Below are 18257 nucleotides of genomic sequence, written 5' to 3'. Positions count from 1 at the left end.
GATGAAACATGACTCCTCTGAAAGTCTGTTCTTCTAGCCTGATACCCTTCAAGTTTTGATGCCACCTTAAACATCCTTGATGTACCTGTGGCTTATGTCACTGAGCCCTGATCAGACTGACCACTAGGAGCAATTTCCCAAACACTGAGTATCAAGTTGTGTCCCGCCTTCACCAAAAACTTAAGAGTTCTCTTTTGCAAATTGAAAACTCATGTAGAATAAAATAGCAACTCAGAAATACCACATTTGACAGTTCTCACTGAAGATGTTAGCACCTTGATTAAAAATGACAATTGTTCATTGGATGTGCTAAAAGAAAACAAACAAACAAAAAGAATGCTGCTTTATTTACAAATCACAGTTTTCCTCACAGTGTTAGACTTTGGATCACTCTGATGTGGCCATGCCTTAAGATGGGATGGGCTGTTTGGTTTTTCATTGATCTCTGGCAGTCCACATGGGCCAGCTGGTGGAGCTCCAGGATAAGAACCACAGGTAGCCAACTTACTGCTAAAGTGCTACTATATTAGGAAGGTGCAATTAACTGGGTTAACTAATATGTACATTTCAATCTTAGTCTCTTTTAAAACCAACAACTTCTAACAACATATTCTTTTATTTTTTTCCCCACAAAATCTGGATTGAGAATTATGGTATCATCACACTGGCATTTGGCAGATTGAATACTTTTGTGATCTGAACATCATGTATATTTCCATTTTTGTCTCACTAATGGAATGGGTTCTTATTTCAACATGTTCCCATATGTTGATATGTTGATGGACTAGAAGATAATTATGCATTATAGACTGATGTGTTTCGTGATCATATAACTTGAGAAGTATTTCTCTAGTTCTTAGCAGGGAGACTATTGGGAAGATTGTTTTTTTTTTTTTTTTTTCCCCAGTGGATTAATTAGCTAAATTGTTCTAATTTTTTGACAGTTTAAAACTACAGGTTGTTGGCAAGTGAGAAAAATGATAGAGAAAATATACGAGTTCATTTTTTTTGTGTGTCTGATAGATCACCTTGACCTTGATTCTATGATAGCTTTGGATGACCATTTCCGTACTCATAGTTATTCATTTATCAAGCTTGAAATCTTAAAAAATATAAGGTATTTTTATTGCCTTAAGCTTAATTATAAATAGATTAATAATATTCACCAATCCTCAGTCATAAACTATTAGCAAAATTTAGCCATTATTAAAATTCAATCTTATTTCACAAAAAAGTGAACTCTAAGCCATACACAAGTCCTAGACTTCATTGAATTTGCTTGCTGTGCTCACCTAAACCATTGAAATGACCTTGTTACTAAGGAAGGAGTCAATGGGGGAAACATCAGAACCAGAGATTGGTCTGGTCAATTGTATATCCAAGTGTGCTTTGCCTTATTGCTGTGACCAGACTGAAATCTTAGAGGCAAGCTGATGTGATCAAAGGTGTCCCTGCTTGTCCCAAGTCCTATCTTCACTCCATAAAATTCATTAATAGTAGTACAGTCACACTCAATCAATGGAGACCCCATATTTGTGGAAACACCCATGACTATTAATATTTGAATCACTTAAATGCAATTTGTTTATTCTCACTATAGAATCCTACCAATACTAGAGACTAACTGATATTAATTTTTAAGGAGTGTTTTTAAAGCAGCAAAGGACAATATTTGGTTTTATTAACATCAATGTCTATCGTAAGTTGTGTGTACACAAACTTCATATAAAACATCAACAGCTCCTTGTCCGAGTTTATCAGTGAAGTGAATAGACCTGATTCTCAACTATTTCTTAGCTTCTATGGGAAGATTCCATACTATTTATATATCAAGTTTAGAACTTAGACCTTAGTTGCTTGATTGTTTTTCTTATCTGTGACTTGAAAAAATTAGTATTAATGAAACCCAAAGACCTATTAATGTAACTACAAGTAGTGAACACTACTGGTCAAGACAGATTAAATTGAAAACTTTCTTAGAAAGGAAAACTATAATATCAGAATAAGGATATGTGAGGAATATATACATATATGCCTGTTTCACGCAGAAAGCCTTCTGTAAAAAAATACAAAAGCAACCAGTGCTGTAATTATGTAAACTCACAAAGTGTACTTTATACACAAACATGAAGCATAAATTAAAAGTAGGACAACAGCAAAACATTTTAAATATAGAATTTGCACATATTTTTGTTAAATAAGAATAAATACTTTTATCACACAAATTCACATACCAGTCGCAAAAACAATAAATTACTTTTTTTTTCAGTGCTGCAACTTTATTTTTGTTTGTGATTAATCCCTTAATTTTTAGTTTAATGGGATAAAACTGTTTCCACAGGAAGGCAAAGGAAGTTGAATTTACTGAATAGATTAAAACAACGCCCTTAAACCTTCAAACAACAAGGCAGGGCTTAATTTGGACTTTCCTGTTCCAGAAGAAAGAAATGCTATTTTCTTCTGGGCTCCCTTTATTCAGTGAAACTTAATCTGGAGTGTTTAGTTCTGTGGGATTAGATTCTTACTAACCTGAGCATTTACAGACAAACCTTTTTTTTTTCCCCCAAGGAAGGAGCCTCAGCATCGTGAATTCCAGACTCTATTCACGATGCAAGTCTGGAAAGGTGACGTGCATTGTCCAACATCCAACTGGACTAAACTAGATTTTGTTATGGAGGATTTTCCCTTTATCATTCCCTACATCTACTGAACACTCCATTTCTCTGAATTTCAGTTTCCAGTCTCTATTATTTTTCTCAAGAGTTGAGATAGATATACATTCCTCAGTCAATCTACTGATGTTTGTATGAAAACACTAAAGAAAACTCCTTAAAAGCATGGAATAGTGGTTTATTCCTTTTAAGCTCTCTAGGATTGTTTCAATGAGAAGTATAAAACTTCATTATTTTGGGGAAAAATAAATGATAAATCATACTAAAAAAAATCTATGAATACAGTATAGAGAAGCAGAATAGGAGACAAGCATTTGTGCCCTTCAGTTATTTCTTAATATTGCTGTGACTGTAGCTATAAAAGATAAAAACAAACTTTGTCAGAATTATGTTGATTAAAATTATTTCAAAAATTGGGAAAATGTAATGTCAGCCTCGCTATTAGTTCTCTTGGAATAGTCAAATAGTGTGATTTGATTTTTTTCTGACTGATTTGAAAAGCGTTGTTCCCTCTCCCTGGTATCTGGTGACCTCCATCAAATGTATGGAGGCCAAATGTTCTATATGGCCAAATGTTGGGCCTCACTTCTCTAATCAATAATTTATTAAGAGTAGATGACCATGTCTAAAGCAATGATAGTCTATGAAAAGCCAAAGGATGATCATTAGTTTTGTAAAACAATTATTTTGCTTTACCAAATAATTTCTTAAGGAAATATTTAAAACAGTGAGACATCTTCGCCCCCTGAAATGAATGTGATATAGCTAGATCAATTACATAATTCTTTTATATTAAAAATATCCTCTAATAAAAATAAACTCTTGTGAGCTTAAGGGAACTCAAACAATGGTCCCTTAACATCTTTATATGCAAATCTTTAACAGTAGGCACATTTGGTATGGTTATTATAAAATTTTATAACAAACAATTGTCTTTGTAATATTTCATAAAGAAAAAGAAATCCCAATGAAACTGAACATCTTGGATTTTCTGAGCTATGGGGTGGAGAGGTGCAGTTTACTGTTAAAAAAAAAAAGACTTTTATGCATATGATTGTAAAACTTTTCCATCTCTAACATCCAAACTTATAACCTACCAAGACAGACTACAGAAATAGAAGCAACAAACTTCTCAAAAATCATCACATTTCATCACCCAAACACTTGCTGGTACAACCAAATGCTTTCCAATTGGGAAAAATCTTAAGTACAGTATCAGTATACTTGGATTTAAAAAGAAAATGCAAGAAATTATTGCCTGTACGGTGTGGAAACAGTCTTATTAATATTAACCACTATTTTCTTTTTTTGCATGAGCCACATTAATGATAACCACTTCTAGATGTGGCTAACTACAGAGTGATCTTTAATACTCCTATTATACTAAGTCAACAAGAAGTACAAAACATTGCAGGTCTTACAGAACCCTTGAACAAACATACAAGCGAAAACAAACACATTTTAAAGGCTTGCTGGTAAGAGGTATACCAGTGTTGAAGGTGTTGGATGTGAACAGAAAACTCTCTGCTGTGTGTTTTGAATGAATATTACACTATGTAAGATATCGGATGAAAGCTTCTGAACGGGAAAGTGGTGTGAAAGTATAAATCAAGACTATGGTGAAGTATGCCTTTTTTTTCCTTTTAAATTCTAAGACAAGGAAACTAGTTTTTAGGGTAGAAACTAGTTTCTAGACTCTTGAATACTCATAACATACACACACGCGAACACTACTTCTACATCCTAATTATGCGTCAATTTGGCTGGGTGCCTGAAACTTCCAGGCAGTCAAAAGTTTAAGGAAATGGACCCGTGCATGTATTTAAATGACTAGATACACTGAGATCCTTTTTCTTTTTAGAATTTCTCAGAAGATGCTTGCTGTCAAAATGGTTTTTGACTAAAATTTGATCTCCTGTAGTCTGAAAGTATGCAAAATCTTATTAAAACAGCAGCAAGTTCTTAATTTCCAGTAAAACATCCACAGCTCTTTCTGGAAACTAGAAGGAGTTGAAATAGCTGCAGACCTACTTTGGTCAAACATTTTTTTATAGAAATATATATATGTATATATATGTGCATATATATATACATATTTTTTAATAGAACCAAGTGATATAAAGTGACATACCAAGGGAGAACGTATTTACAAACAGTAAAAATAAGCTACTGTGTATTGTGGATGATAATGATTATGATGCCTTTGAAGACATTCTATAAGAGGTAGGTGACAAGGGGGAGACCGTTCTTCCATCTTCAAAAGTCCCCTGATTCTACATTCATCAGTGTTTTTTCATTCTTGTAGCCCAGGGGATGTTCAGAACTCCCAAATTTTTCTATATTCCAAGGTCACCACTGTCACATGAAATGGTGCACATCTTCATTTGGTCACCGAGAGCAGATTCTGCCCATAATTAGACTCCTGTTGACAATGCCATTGAAGCGTGACTTTCTGTGCTTTAGGGAGACCTCTTGTTCACCACGATTGATCACCACCATTGGCCATGACTTCTCCGTGATGAAGCATCTAGTTATCTCTGCATAAGATCACAACCACAGGCTAACATTTCTTCAGCAAACATTGCTTAAATGCGGAAGGCCTCTGAGAGAGAAGACATCCCTTCGCTAACTTGCGGTTTGCGTCCTGGCACTGCACCGTCCTGGTGTGCCAGCCCGTGTCACAGGTCCTAGAACATGCAAGCCATGGGCCTGTTACCCACTGCAGCTGTGGAGTGTGCGAGCCCACTTTATTGCTGCCATGGCTGGTGACTGAGTTGACTTTTTGGGTGGACTTCTTGGGAACAAAAAAACTGTAACGGACATCTAATGCTTTCGTTGGATCTGTTGCAAGAATCTGCACTATTAGAATTTCCTTCGTGGCTGAGTAGCCCATGCCATGCAAGAAGTCATCCCTGTGGCTCCAGCCGCTGTAGTTCATGACTGTTCCGTTGATGTCGATGATGGTTTCTGAGGTGGAGATCATGTACTTCCCATTGATGAGGTACTCACCGTTTTTCTTCTTCAGGGCTAAGTAGGCAGTGAATCGAGTCTGGTCTTTGGCTTTGAACTGCCGGACTTTGATGTGGGTTGCCCCTTCGGGGATCCTCACCACGTCAGTGTAACCCTTACTGGAAGCAAGAAAGTCCACAGAGGAGAGAGGAGGAGAGAAAGAAAGAAAAAAAAAACACACACACACACACACACAGAGAAAGAAGAATAAATAAACTCTTAATAAATGGAGAACCAAATAAAAGTTCTCTAAAAGTCCCCCCTTATCTTCATACAGTTTTAATGTAGTTAAGAGATTAGTTTAAAATTGGCTTCAGATTTTGGAGCAAGATGGCAGAGGAGTAGGGTCCCCAAGTCACCTGTCCCCACCAACTGACCTAGATAACTTTCAAATCATCCTAAAATTGGCTTCAAGAATTAGTTTTCTTGTAACAAAATAAAATTGCAATCAGACTATGATGTACGCATTTTTATCATGATGTTCAAAATTAGGATGATGTTAGCAATCCGCCTTTGTTTTAAAATCCGCCTTTGTTTCTGCCAACTTTGTTCAAAGATTTATAAAAACATTACACATCCTTATCAAATCCTATCATTCTGGCACAAAAGAAGATATATGTAAACACAAACTAAAATCTGCCCTCAATCTCATTAGAAAGCTTTAAATTCATGTGTCTCCAAACTATTTGCATATTAAAATCACATGGAGGTCTTTCAAAAATCTAAATCCCCAGACCCAAGATCAATTAAATCCCATCTGTCAGGATGGGGCAGTGGCAGCAGGACTTTGGGAATTGTTCCAAATGTGCAGAGTAGTTGGGAAACCACAGATTTAACTGTTGAACTAGAGACAGAGTAGAATCTCTGCTTCTATTTCCACTAGAATTCTGGATTTCCTGAGCAGAACACAAATGAAATAGAAAATTCTGTAAGTAGGTAACCATAGTCTACCAGTATCATCAAAAGAAAAAAATAGGAATCTTTAATGCCATAGTAAATTTCCTTGGGTACTTCATGTCCATAAACATGATAGATTGAGTGAGGCTATATAATGGGTGACAAAGTCAGTCTCCAATAACTCATCATCTGCTCAGGAAAATGGGCAAAGGCATCAATATTTCCAGTATGCAGAGCTTTTGAAAATACTAGGACAGAAATATATTAATTAAGCACCAGGGGACTTACCAAGAAGGAGTCATTTGAGAAAATCTTTGCCTCCATAAGTAATTTTATAATAAGGCCTCTATATGTTTTGTTTTAAATATATTGTCTGTGAAGTTTGATGTGTGTGAAATTTAGTCATCTACTGCTAAACTCTTATCCAGGTTTAGAGATGATGGGGCAACTGATTCATACTCTGAAAATCTAAGTGTATTTTCCCTGCCCAGCCATTCCCTCTGAATTCGAGCAGAGGCTCCTTCCCAGGGAAGCCCGCTCTCCATTGGGCATCTGACGGACAGGGACTGCCACAAAGGTTTCAGAGTTTCCTATTGTGTTGGGAGACAGAAAACACAATACCGCTAATGGCTTATCCATCCAACGTGACTCATTATTTTTAGTTTTGTAATACATTTTAGATTAGAATTTGTTACAGAACTTTTTTTTTTAAATATCTAATACCAAGAGATCATATGCAAACAAAACCAGTTGATGTTGGAGAGAATATCTCATCTTATATAGAAAGCATATAAAGTGGAGGTGTTTTAAAGTATTTGAACAAGTGCACTCCAGAGCTGGTGGCAGTGCTAGGCTCAAAAGCCATGGCTTCTTACTCCTAGTTTCCTCTTTTCACAATATCATCATGCATGAAAGTCCTTACGTCTGCCAGCCATACTTTCTACCAGTTACATGAAAATACATTCTGGTTATATTCAGAGTTTAAATGATACCTGTCAGGGTGTAAAGAAAATAAAGAATGAAGGGTAAGGGAATCAGGCAGGAGAGTTTTTTTTTTTTCTTCTTCTTTTTTTTTAATCCTTATTCCTTAGAGTCTGTCTCAGATTTATGAGGATTGGTTGGTATTTTCAGCTTCACAAGGCAATGGTAAGTAGGAGGACTGGTGTCTTGATTTCTTATTGCCTCAGTAAAAGATGATTCTCTTATTTTCCTGGTACTGAGCAATAGAAAGACTGAGTTGCTATTTACTGAGATGAAAGACATTGAGAGGGGTGAATTAAGGTTAGAGTCATATTTGTGAAGAGGTTTGAGCTTGATGAAATATTTTAATATGCATGTATGCATGATCTCAATGGATCCTCACAGCAATATTAACTAACAAGATAATTGCTTTTAATTCCATTCTGCTCTCAAGAATTAATAGAAAAAAAATAAAGAAAAAGAGAAAAATGAAGTGACTCTTGGGACAGCACATAGTCTTTGTAAATTACTGAGCCAGAGCTTGATTACAAAGATTTCAGTCCCAAGTTCAATGTCCTTTTTTATACATCACTCTAGGCCAAGGTAATTTATTTGGAATAAACAGATCATTTGTACCACATAATGTAATCTTGGCCAAATCGATTTGCAAGCTGTCAGGTTGCCCACTACTTGTCGCTATCATGAATTTCTTCATCTTTCCATGTGACAACAAATGTGTGGATGTTGGTTGCCAATCCAAAAAACAAAATGCCAAGTTTAGTATTTAAAAAAGTGGCTAATTTCATGTAAGAAAAATACATAGCATGTGGTACATAAGATATTTCCTTTTGATTCCTGAATTTCTTCCTCTTCCTTCGTTCTTTCCTTTTTTTTTTTTTTTTTTTTTTATCTTATGACCTAAGGTATAGCCCTTGCTTTGGAATTCATCAACTATGCAAAATTAGATAAGCTTTAAACTTTCAGAGTCCCAGTTCCTCGTTTGTAAAACAAAAAGGTAAACTTCATCATGTGTAAGGTGTATTGTACCTTTGCAATATAAAAATGCAGTGTATGATTGACACGCAGGGTATTTTACAAAGATGGCTCAATACAATTGGATGAATAATTGCTAAATCACTAGCGAATAGGATTAGTAATGCGTATTTAAACTCAGAATAAAAAAAAAGAATAAAAAAAATAAACTCAGAATAAATTCTTCACCATGCCATTTTTAAAATTTTATCAAAGATAATTTCCAGTTTTCCACAATAACATGGCATGAGATTGTTTTAATGAATCCTTATTGTTAATTTGGTTTGCATATTACCCTCCAGATACAGACGATACACCACACACACCAGGAATACAAGTGCACTGGACCAATACCACTTAGCATCAAGAGTGGTTTGGTGAAGAAGAAAAACAATCCTGCATTCCAGCAGACTTTTTAGCCTGCTCCCTCATCCTAGCTGATAACATAATATTTAATGCCAGGAGCGCCTGGGCGGCTCAGTCAGTTAAGCGACTCAGTCTTGGTTTTGGCTCAGGTCATGATCTCATGGGTCATGGGGTTGACCCCCATGTAGAGTCCTGGACCAGTGGGGGGAGTCTGCTTGAAGCTTCTTTCCTTCTGCCCTTCCTGCTCTTACACGTGTGCCTGCTTTTGCTTTACCTAAAATAAATAAACAAATCTTAAAAATTTTTAATTCCAGAAATTGGTACTTTCTAAACTTACATATTTAAAATGAAAGCATAATCAAGGATCGTAGAGGAAGCAGACATTATCGTATATGTTTCTTTATAGAGTAGATCTAAACCAGGAGAGTTCACTACAAAGTGATATTCTTGTCTGCATCACTGCAATTAACTTCCATTTTGCAATGAGAGAGGTCTTCTCAAGAAAACATACAGCCTAATGAAAATTTGTTTGTAAAACAAAATAATTATGATGGAAACTGGCCATCCTTCCCTAAAACTATGTTCAGAAATAAGAGATCTGCAAGAGACTGCTAGCGGGGATGTCCCAGAGTTTTTCTTTTCAGGTTCGCACTCTGCAAGATCTTGACCTCAGAGCCACTGCCATTTATCTGCTTCCAGAGGCCCCAGGAGTTGGCACTCTGCAACCAGAACTTTTTCATCTCCTCCTCCATCTCCTTGGTTCTCACATGTATAATGTATTACCAGAGCCATGCTAGACCTCCCGCCACAAATAGCTTGTGAGGTAACACAGGTCCCCCTTTTTCAGGTTTTTGAGTCTAAAGCACGTAAGGGCAACTATTCAATCCCCTTACCTTTTTTTATTGAAAGTGCCAACCACCTTCGTGCAGCTGGAGTTGTCTCCCCCACACACTGCACACTTGTCATACTGCAGCTTCGAGCCAATGATGCCATCACAGCCAGTTCGTACACACTTCCCCCGGACACAGACAGAGTTACTGTACGGCCTGCACTCTGTCCCATCCGTCACCTGAATAACAAGGATCATGTCAGCGTCAGGAAATACTTGTGCACAGGTCCCTGGTTCCCATGGCAAAATAGCAAGTTCTGATTTGAGTTTTGCGTTTCACTGGGATAGCGCATCAAAAAATAACCAGCCAACCAAACGCCACAGGGCCCCAGAGTACCTCACTGACAAATCCTTGACGTATCGGCAGAAAGAAGATCTGGAATAAATCTGGGTTATGCCCTTTCTCTCTGGAGCTTAATTCTAAAATATGCTTGGAGACCCAAGGTACTCATCTCCCTTTCTGCATGCAGAGCACGATCCCACGGTACATGGTCTTGCCTTTCTACGTCGACAGCGATAATCATTTCGCTTAGCCTGTGCAACTTGTCACTTGTGTGGACAGCAGAAAATGAGCAAGCTCAAGATCGCCGAGATCCTTCCTTGTGGCATACTTGTTATTATAGTAATATGCTGGAAAATCTAAACTGGTGTGCAAAACCTTGTTACGGTTGAAAAACATTCCCTATCTCGTGCTGAACTCTCAAATGCTGAAATAGAGACACAGTAGTGTAGGAAGAGTCTGGGAAAGTCAGGGGAAAGTACTGGGAGACACTGAATATATTTTGAGCAAAGGAATCAGTATATATCTAAAAAGCTAGTTATAAAATAGTACATAATATGGACTTTGCGGTTTTATATATGCATGTGAGCATATATAAGGAACATATGTAGTCTCATGTAAATAAACAGAAGTACTTCATATTTGTGTATATACAACTCTTTCCACATGTGTGTGAGTATGCAAGTGTGTGTATCTGCGTAAATTGAAGTAGGGAATACTGCAAAAGGCTCACAGCTCCCCAGAGGGTGGCATTTCCAGGTGGCATTTTTCCTCTTATTCTTTGTCATGCTTTTAAAGGAAAATGTATTATCTTGCAATAAAAAGATAAAATACTTTTTAAATTACTTGAGTTGGGCACTAATTTATTTTCAGTAATTTTTCATACAAACCTGAAGGCCAATTTCAGAGGTGATTTTTTAAATGCAGCACCTGTTTACAAATTAGATAAATAGTATTTTAAGTTGCTGCAGAACACTGATTGTGAGAAGTAACTGTTAGTAACTTAGAAAATGTTCACCTGTGACAAATAAGGGATAATTTTACTTGCGTATATTATAACGTGTATAACTACAGGGACATTGATTCATATTAAGAGTGCAAGACGTTGAAAGGTCTGGGTCAGGGATGATGATCTTGAAACCTCTCTTCATAAATCACCAAAGGAATTCTTAATTAAATGATAGAAAAGTAGAAAGCTTTCTTGCTTTCAGTTCCCTGCACAAACTTACCTAGGACATTCTAGTTGTTTTCAAGACTATTTGGAAGTTAAGATCACATCTCACTTTCCTTTTTTGTTTTTTAAATATTTTATTTATTCATTCATGAGAGACACAGAGAGAGAGGCAGAGACACAGGCAGAGGGAGAAGCAGGCTCCATGCTGGGAGCCCGACGTGGGACTTGATCCCAGGACTCCAGGATCACACCCTGGGCTAAAGGCGGTGCTAAACTGCTGAGCCACCGGGCTGCCCAACACATCTCACTTTCCTTGACAGAGTTAGAGTTTTCAAAAATACCTTTTCACACGTTTTACTTATTCTGTTTACAGAATAATTTTTGTTCTTTGTATAGGGTTTGGAAATATAGAGATGAAAATAAAGGGGCGTCTGGGTGCCTCAGTGAGTTAAGCATCTGCCTTCGGCTCGGGTTATGATCTCAGGGTCCTGAGATCAAGCCCCCATCAGGCTCCCTGCTCAGTGGGGAGTCTGCTTCTCTCTCTCTCTCTCTCTCTCCCTCTGCTGCTCCCCTAGCTGGTGCTCTTTCTTTCTCTCTCTCAAATGAATAAATAAAATCTTAAAAATACAATGAAATAAAATAAATCCCTCCAAAATCTAGTTACCTCCCAAATAACAACTGTTTGTATTTGGTATCTCTAGGCTTTATTCTACCAAATAATTTCCAGCAGGTACGTCTACTGTTTTTGGATAGTTAGTGTGCAGTTACCTTTGGAGAAAACACCACGTAGTAACCAGTGCCCTTAGCTCTGCAGGTCAGTTTGCACACATCTCCCAGCAGGACGCCTGCATATTTGGGAACCCATTCCACAAATGTCTTGACTCCTTTTGCATCAGACTGATACCCATTTTTGGCCTCACACTGCTCGTGACGAAAAGATTTACCTAAAAAACAAACATGTCACGTTATCACTTTGTCTATTCTGAAACTTAGATATAGTCCTTGTGCATTTAAATAATTTTAATGAAAAGATGCAAACTCGTTGGATTTTATCCATACACGGGAGTTGAAAGCAACGATTATTTTCTTCCTAACTCTCTAAACAGTTGTTTGTAATAATAGTTTAAAAAAAATCACTCATGTGTTTGTTATTGATTTGCACACTGGTGGAACTGTGAAGTACAAGATTAATAGGTTATTTCCTCCAGCCTCCTTCATTTATTACTGCTAGAATACAAATTACATGTGGCACACGGTGGTTGCTGACACTTGGGAGCAGCGTACCATTAGGTGGGCAGGGCGTGACGTTGCAGGAGCGGTAGATGGCCCTCTTCCCTGTGCAGTAGCGACCATTGTTTCTGGGTGCGGGGTTATTGCAGTGGCGATAGGCAAACTGTACTCCTCCCCCACATGAGCGGGAACACTGGCCCCAGGACCCCCAGGATCCCCAGTTGCCATGACTTGATGTCTGAAATGGAAAATGGAAGATATTTTAACTCAGAAAGGAGAAAAATATTCAAAACGTACATTTGGAAATCACTTGCATTCAATGCCATGGTGGAAACCCCATCATAGGTATAAACTTTCGCTGAATTGAACGTGGCCACAGATCTTGGACATTCTGGAATTACAGTGCAATTCCAATCCTAAGCGAGTCACCTGTTCTGCTCCCTGCCACTCCCTGGCACTAGGATCTGAATGTCTCACTAGCAGTACTGAGCACAGCAAGCATCACTCCTGGTTTCTCTGGGCCTTCTGATCCCGTACATTTCTGTTAATAACCACCTGAACCATAGCTAAGTTCTTGGCAGCTCTGATCCTGCATCTTTAACAAAATATATGATGCTAAAGATTTTGCACGATGCCTGGCATAGTTGGTTGTATTTACACTTTTCTCCCTCGTTAGCACTGAAGTTCTGCATCCTTTTGTTGACATCACACATCCCACCTGAGCCAGACCCTCTGTCACATGCATAAATGTACCTGACCTGAATTTGGCTTAATGTCTCATTAGACTGGAGTCCTCTGTAGAGAGGGAATGTGACAGATACTGAAGTGCACCCACACCCTATGCACCCACACCATGGGCATTCACACCACGGGCATTCACACCACGTGCATTCACACCACGTGTGCCCATACCACGTGCACCCACGTTGCAGGCATTCACACTACGTGTGCCCACACCATGGGCATGCACACCACGTGTGCCCACACCACGGGCATTCACATGGCAGGGACTAAGGAGCCCTATTACGACACTCTAGGTCTATCACTCTGGAAACCTTATAGCAGGAAGCTGAGCAGCCCCAAAAGGAAGAATATCATAAACTCCTTGGCTGAAGGACCAGGTGAAGAACTTCTCCTGGCTGCTGTCAGGGTAATTTGAGAACGCATGGTCGTGTGAGCGTCTTGGAAGACAGAGGCATCGTGCATATGTCAGTGCTCTCCTCGGACCTTGGAAAATCAGAGGAGAGCAAGCAAATGCTTTGCTTAGGCCTCTCAAGGAAAACTATTTTAACTAGGAAATCAAGGCTTCTGGTGATAGTAGCCACACATGTCACAGGAATGTACTTCAGATCCTGCCTCTCCAGGCATTGCGTGACAAGAAAATCACTTACTGAATAATATTTTTTCTTGGTTTTGTCCACACACTTGCCCTGCAGGCAGATCCTCCCCTTCCCACATGGTGTCCCTTCCACGGCTGGCAGCTTCTTGGTCAGACACACCATCTGGCCCTGGCGCACCACGGCACACCACAGGCGAGCGCAGACGTCCATCCCGGGGCACACGGAGTACTCGGGCCCAAATGTCAGGTTGCACTGCTGGGTGGCGTCGTACGTCTGTCCCGGGAGCTCTTCGGGTCCCAGAATCTGCTTGCGTGGCAGGTCCAGCAGACAGTTACCTGAAAGAATAACCGAGATGGGCCACGGCTCTGTGTAGAGATGTCAAACAACTAAAATCATGGATCTGAAGATGCAGCCCGCCAGCTGGCGTGGGAGCATCGTGCACCCACAGATCTGCAGGCCGAAGCCCTGGAGAGGGGAGCCCAAGGGACAGACACGGGTGCCTCTGCATTCACCAACCCCCTCTCCAGGCTTGTCAATGGGCTGTGTGCTCTGGGGCACCTGTCAGGATGGCAGTGCATGATCAAATACGATTATTTTGTAATAACTACTTGTGAAAATAGCCATTATGCTGAGGGTCTAGGAGAAATCGGGGTGGGCCTAGAGGAAATAATAGAATAGACATAACAACAACAACAACAACAAGAGTTGTAGTAGTACCTAAGCATTACAACTCTAGGAAACAGAGTTTATATATGTACTCTATTTATACTCTTTTCTCCTTTCAGCTTTTCTCTTCCTTATGTGCCCACCCAAGTCCCTGCTCCATTAATTTCATAAATAATAACAAGGCGAGACCTCATTCATTCTTCCACTCAACAAGCATGTGGTCAGCACTTATAATGTTCTAGCTATTGGGAACATACTAGATATTGGGAAAACACAACAATGACTCAGATTCACCCTCCCCCGGGGTCTCCCCGGGGAGAAAATAGAGAAGTATTAGAAGAGAAATAGAAGAAGTATTAGAGAATAGAGAATAGAGAAAATAGAAGTATTTCTTCTAGACTTACATGGATTTTAATAAAGACTTCAAGATTTCTTTAACAAAGACTTTAATAAAGTCCTTAAAAGACTTCTTTTATTCTTCAAACAGAATAAAAGAGCAGAGGGCAAAGAAAAGACAATCTTTGATAATTTGGGATGAAGCTCATCTTTTTAATTCTTCTTTGTTATTTGTTTAGGTCTATTCTTTAATGCAACTAGTAGTTGTTGGGTGCTCAAAGTGTTCTGCACAAATACGTTGGTGCTCTCCTTACCTAGTAAAATGGGGGATGAAAAGGTTGGGGCGTCAATAGAAGTGGGTACACTCGTGGACAACGCAAATTCAATAGCTGATATATGCCTTCCCTCCCCTCAAAAGCTTCCCTAATCCCCACCCAGTTTAACACCATGAATTTCTCTGGGCCCATGGGAGCATGCACATCACCCACCAGCTTCTGCATATTTTGGTTTACTTGGGATTTTGGAATTTGCTAGACAATTATTAATAGTACTAAAAATAACAAATATTTCTTACACATTTACACCGTTCTACTTCATTAAATATATTCACTTATTTAATCATCATAAGAACCCTACGAAGCAGCTTCTAATATTTTCCTTATTTTACACATAAGGAAATTGAGAAATGAAAAAATAGGTCACTGAGCCAAAGTCACATAGCTAATAGAGGTTTATGCTCAGAGCCTGCCTTCCTCGTCATAGACATCATACACCATCTCGCCTCTGCTCAGCATGTGGATAGATTCCTTGTTTTATTGCTGACTGGGCAAGCATGTGGGGAGATATTTTAAATAGTGGATATCATGCCTTATGGTAGAAACACCTGGTCCAAAGTCTAATTCTGGCAAAACACTAAGTGGCTGAGTGTTTTTGACCAAATTAGTTAACCTCTCCCTAACCGATTTCCAAGCTCTGTGAAATGTTTCTCTTCTCATTGTCATACTCTAGGGGTAAAAATCACTGAGAGATAAAGGGTGACTAGAAAAATACAAAACAATGACAGGTGATACTATGCTCAACATATTTAAGGATTTTAGATATTTTCGAGTTGTTCTTTTTTACTTAATAAAAGAAAATCACATTTCAATCTGCCTTTCCGCCCAGATATGGAAGAGTCAGCATGTTCTAAGTATACTACAAATGTTTTTACAACTACATTCAAGTTTCTTCAAAGTGAATACCTTGGAATTTGTCAATCTGTGATGGGCGCATTATATGAAAATGAATACAGAGCAGAGTTCCTATTTAATTTCTGAGCCAGAACGTTTGAAGAGGTAAAGCTTCTGAAGGCAAGCCAGAGAAAGCATTAAAAATAAGTATCCAGCCAAAGAGAACTTTGGGAGAAAAACATCGAGTTAAAAGAAAAACATCAGCGTCAAGTCAATAGGAAAGAATGACAGTAAACCCTCACTAAGCTTTGTTTAGAAAATGGTAAGGTCAGGCAACGATAACTCCATGAGAAGCGTTATCTTCACTGCTACATAAAAAAGAAGATTGTATAAGCCAGGGAATGCCTGACACATTGCTGATGTTACAAGACTGTCAACAAATCTCTGAGACAGCAAGAATGCTTTCCAATTCTTCAAAAGTGCTGTTTTAAGAAACTTTTATTTTACTAAAAAGCACAGAACCATCAGACTGCGTAACGCAGGATTAGCTGGGAAGTCTTTAACACGTGTGGGCACATGTGGCATGAGTCCACCTCGTTCCTCTTGAGCCAAAATAACTCACCACCTCTTTGTGGACTTGGAGTCACTGACATCTTTCTACCTCACTGGGACATGATGAGCAGAAAGAAGCGTATAATTCAATTTGAAATCAACCTAACACAAGGAGACTCCAAGATGTCCAAGATGTGACATCTCTCTTAAAAAGCTTAATACCAAAGTGTAAGTTTTGTTCTGTTTTTCGTTGATTTGAGTATAGTTGACACATGATGTTACATTAGTTTCAGGTCCAAAATGTAAGTTTTAAAAATGAGTAACACATTTGCTTTGCTATTAAAAATGCCAGATCTCAGCTCTATATTTTTCCCTCAGAGATCACCTGGGGATGACTTCATACTTATAATCAAATGATTTATTTCAGAATTGCCATTAATTTATTTTTCCAATGTTCTTACCAGATTTGTTGCTGCATTAGTTCCTGTTTACCCTGAGATATACACTCTATCAATTTTATCTATATGTTAAATTATGTCCTTTTGCAATAAAATAGGTACAGACTCCTCTACCAAATGGAATGCTTTCCAACATTGTGCTGCGGAACAATAAAAAAAAAATCAATCTAGAATCTTGATTCTGAATCTCACAGCATAAAACATTCAAAATCTAAGTAATAGAGAACTGGATTTATACTGTCCTTTTTTTTTAACGCTACAGTTTGGGGGAAGATTGAAAGAGGAAATCTGTCAATCTTTCAGTATCGTTTGTATTGAGCTCTAAAGGCAGCCAATCTACTGCTGACTTTTCCTAATCTGCTTGGCTTTTATTCTCAACCACTTCTTTCTATCTACTCCACATATTTTTCACTTTATCCTAGTCTGAGATCCTATCTGGGCTTCGCTGCCAATATTTTGCCTGTTTGTCCTTTTCCGCACACTGCCAACCTGTTTTTCCTTTCCCCCACTGCTTCCTTCTTTTCTTTTGTTTTAACATTTCTTATGTATAAAAATGGGTAGTTTCCAAAAGAAAGACAACAAAAATGTGTCCGTATTGCATATTTGTTCTTACCATCCATGTTCAGTTAAATGCTTGAAGGTAAAAAAATTAAAAAAGCAAAAGGCAGTGACTTGTGACAAACAAAAGAAAGAAAGTGGTAATCTCTGCTGGCCGCAGAGTATGCTAACGGTCATGGAAGTTATGCCATGCCCCCGGGCAACGGAGCAGAAAAATTGTTGGCTTTTTTTTGTATCTGATGCCAGCACTGTTTGTCCTTTATTTTAATGATTAATGAAAATTATCAGACCCAAGTTAGTCCTTCTCTATGCTTTTTCATATTGTCTTATCTGTTTCTAACACTATGATTATTTCAGTCCTTTCCAATACATAGGCATGAAACTAGGCATTGGCCTAAATATCCATGGTGTATCAGAAATCAATTGATATTCTTAATGAAACTCGTCCATTGCAAACTCTCCCCTTTTACTTCCAGGCATATCTCTCTGGCATAGCAACTCAAAGTTCTTTAAGGTCTTCATTTGAATGCCTAACATAAAAGAGAAACCGATGCATTACGGACCAGCTGACAGAGAAAACTTAAGGACATGGAAGTGTACAAACCATGGTTGCTGACCAAAAGCAATCCCAAGGGTCTCTTTGTGAAACTGTCACAAGCTCTAAGTGCC

The 18257-nt window shown here is 38.4% G+C and overlaps 1 protein-coding gene across 1 annotated transcript in view; it reads right to left on the bottom strand.

Moving 5' to 3' along the window:
- Positions 1 to 4862: 4862 nt before the first annotated feature.
- The window catches only part of ADAMTS5 (ADAM metallopeptidase with thrombospondin type 1 motif 5), a 41505-nt gene continuing 28110 nt past the window's right edge, over positions 4863 to 18257 (bottom strand). Inside the window, exons 4-8 of the mRNA XM_025995694.2 lie at positions 13901 to 14184; positions 12564 to 12747; positions 12048 to 12223; positions 9830 to 10005; positions 4863 to 5800 (exon numbers count right to left, since the gene is read on the bottom strand). Coding sequence (XP_025851479.1) covers positions 5233 to 5800; positions 9830 to 10005; positions 12048 to 12223; positions 12564 to 12747; positions 13901 to 14184 — 1388 coding nt within the window. The 3' untranslated portion in view covers positions 4863 to 5232. The remainder of the gene's footprint in view (positions 5801 to 9829; positions 10006 to 12047; positions 12224 to 12563; positions 12748 to 13900; positions 14185 to 18257) is intronic.

Source organism: Vulpes vulpes, chromosome 15 (assembly GCF_048418805.1).
Source record: "Vulpes vulpes isolate BD-2025 chromosome 15, VulVul3, whole genome shotgun sequence".
Taxonomy (NCBI): domain Eukaryota; kingdom Metazoa; phylum Chordata; class Mammalia; order Carnivora; family Canidae; genus Vulpes; species Vulpes vulpes.
The sequence above is the reverse complement of the archived record's forward strand: the minus strand, read 5'-3'. Positions and strand labels throughout refer to the sequence as shown.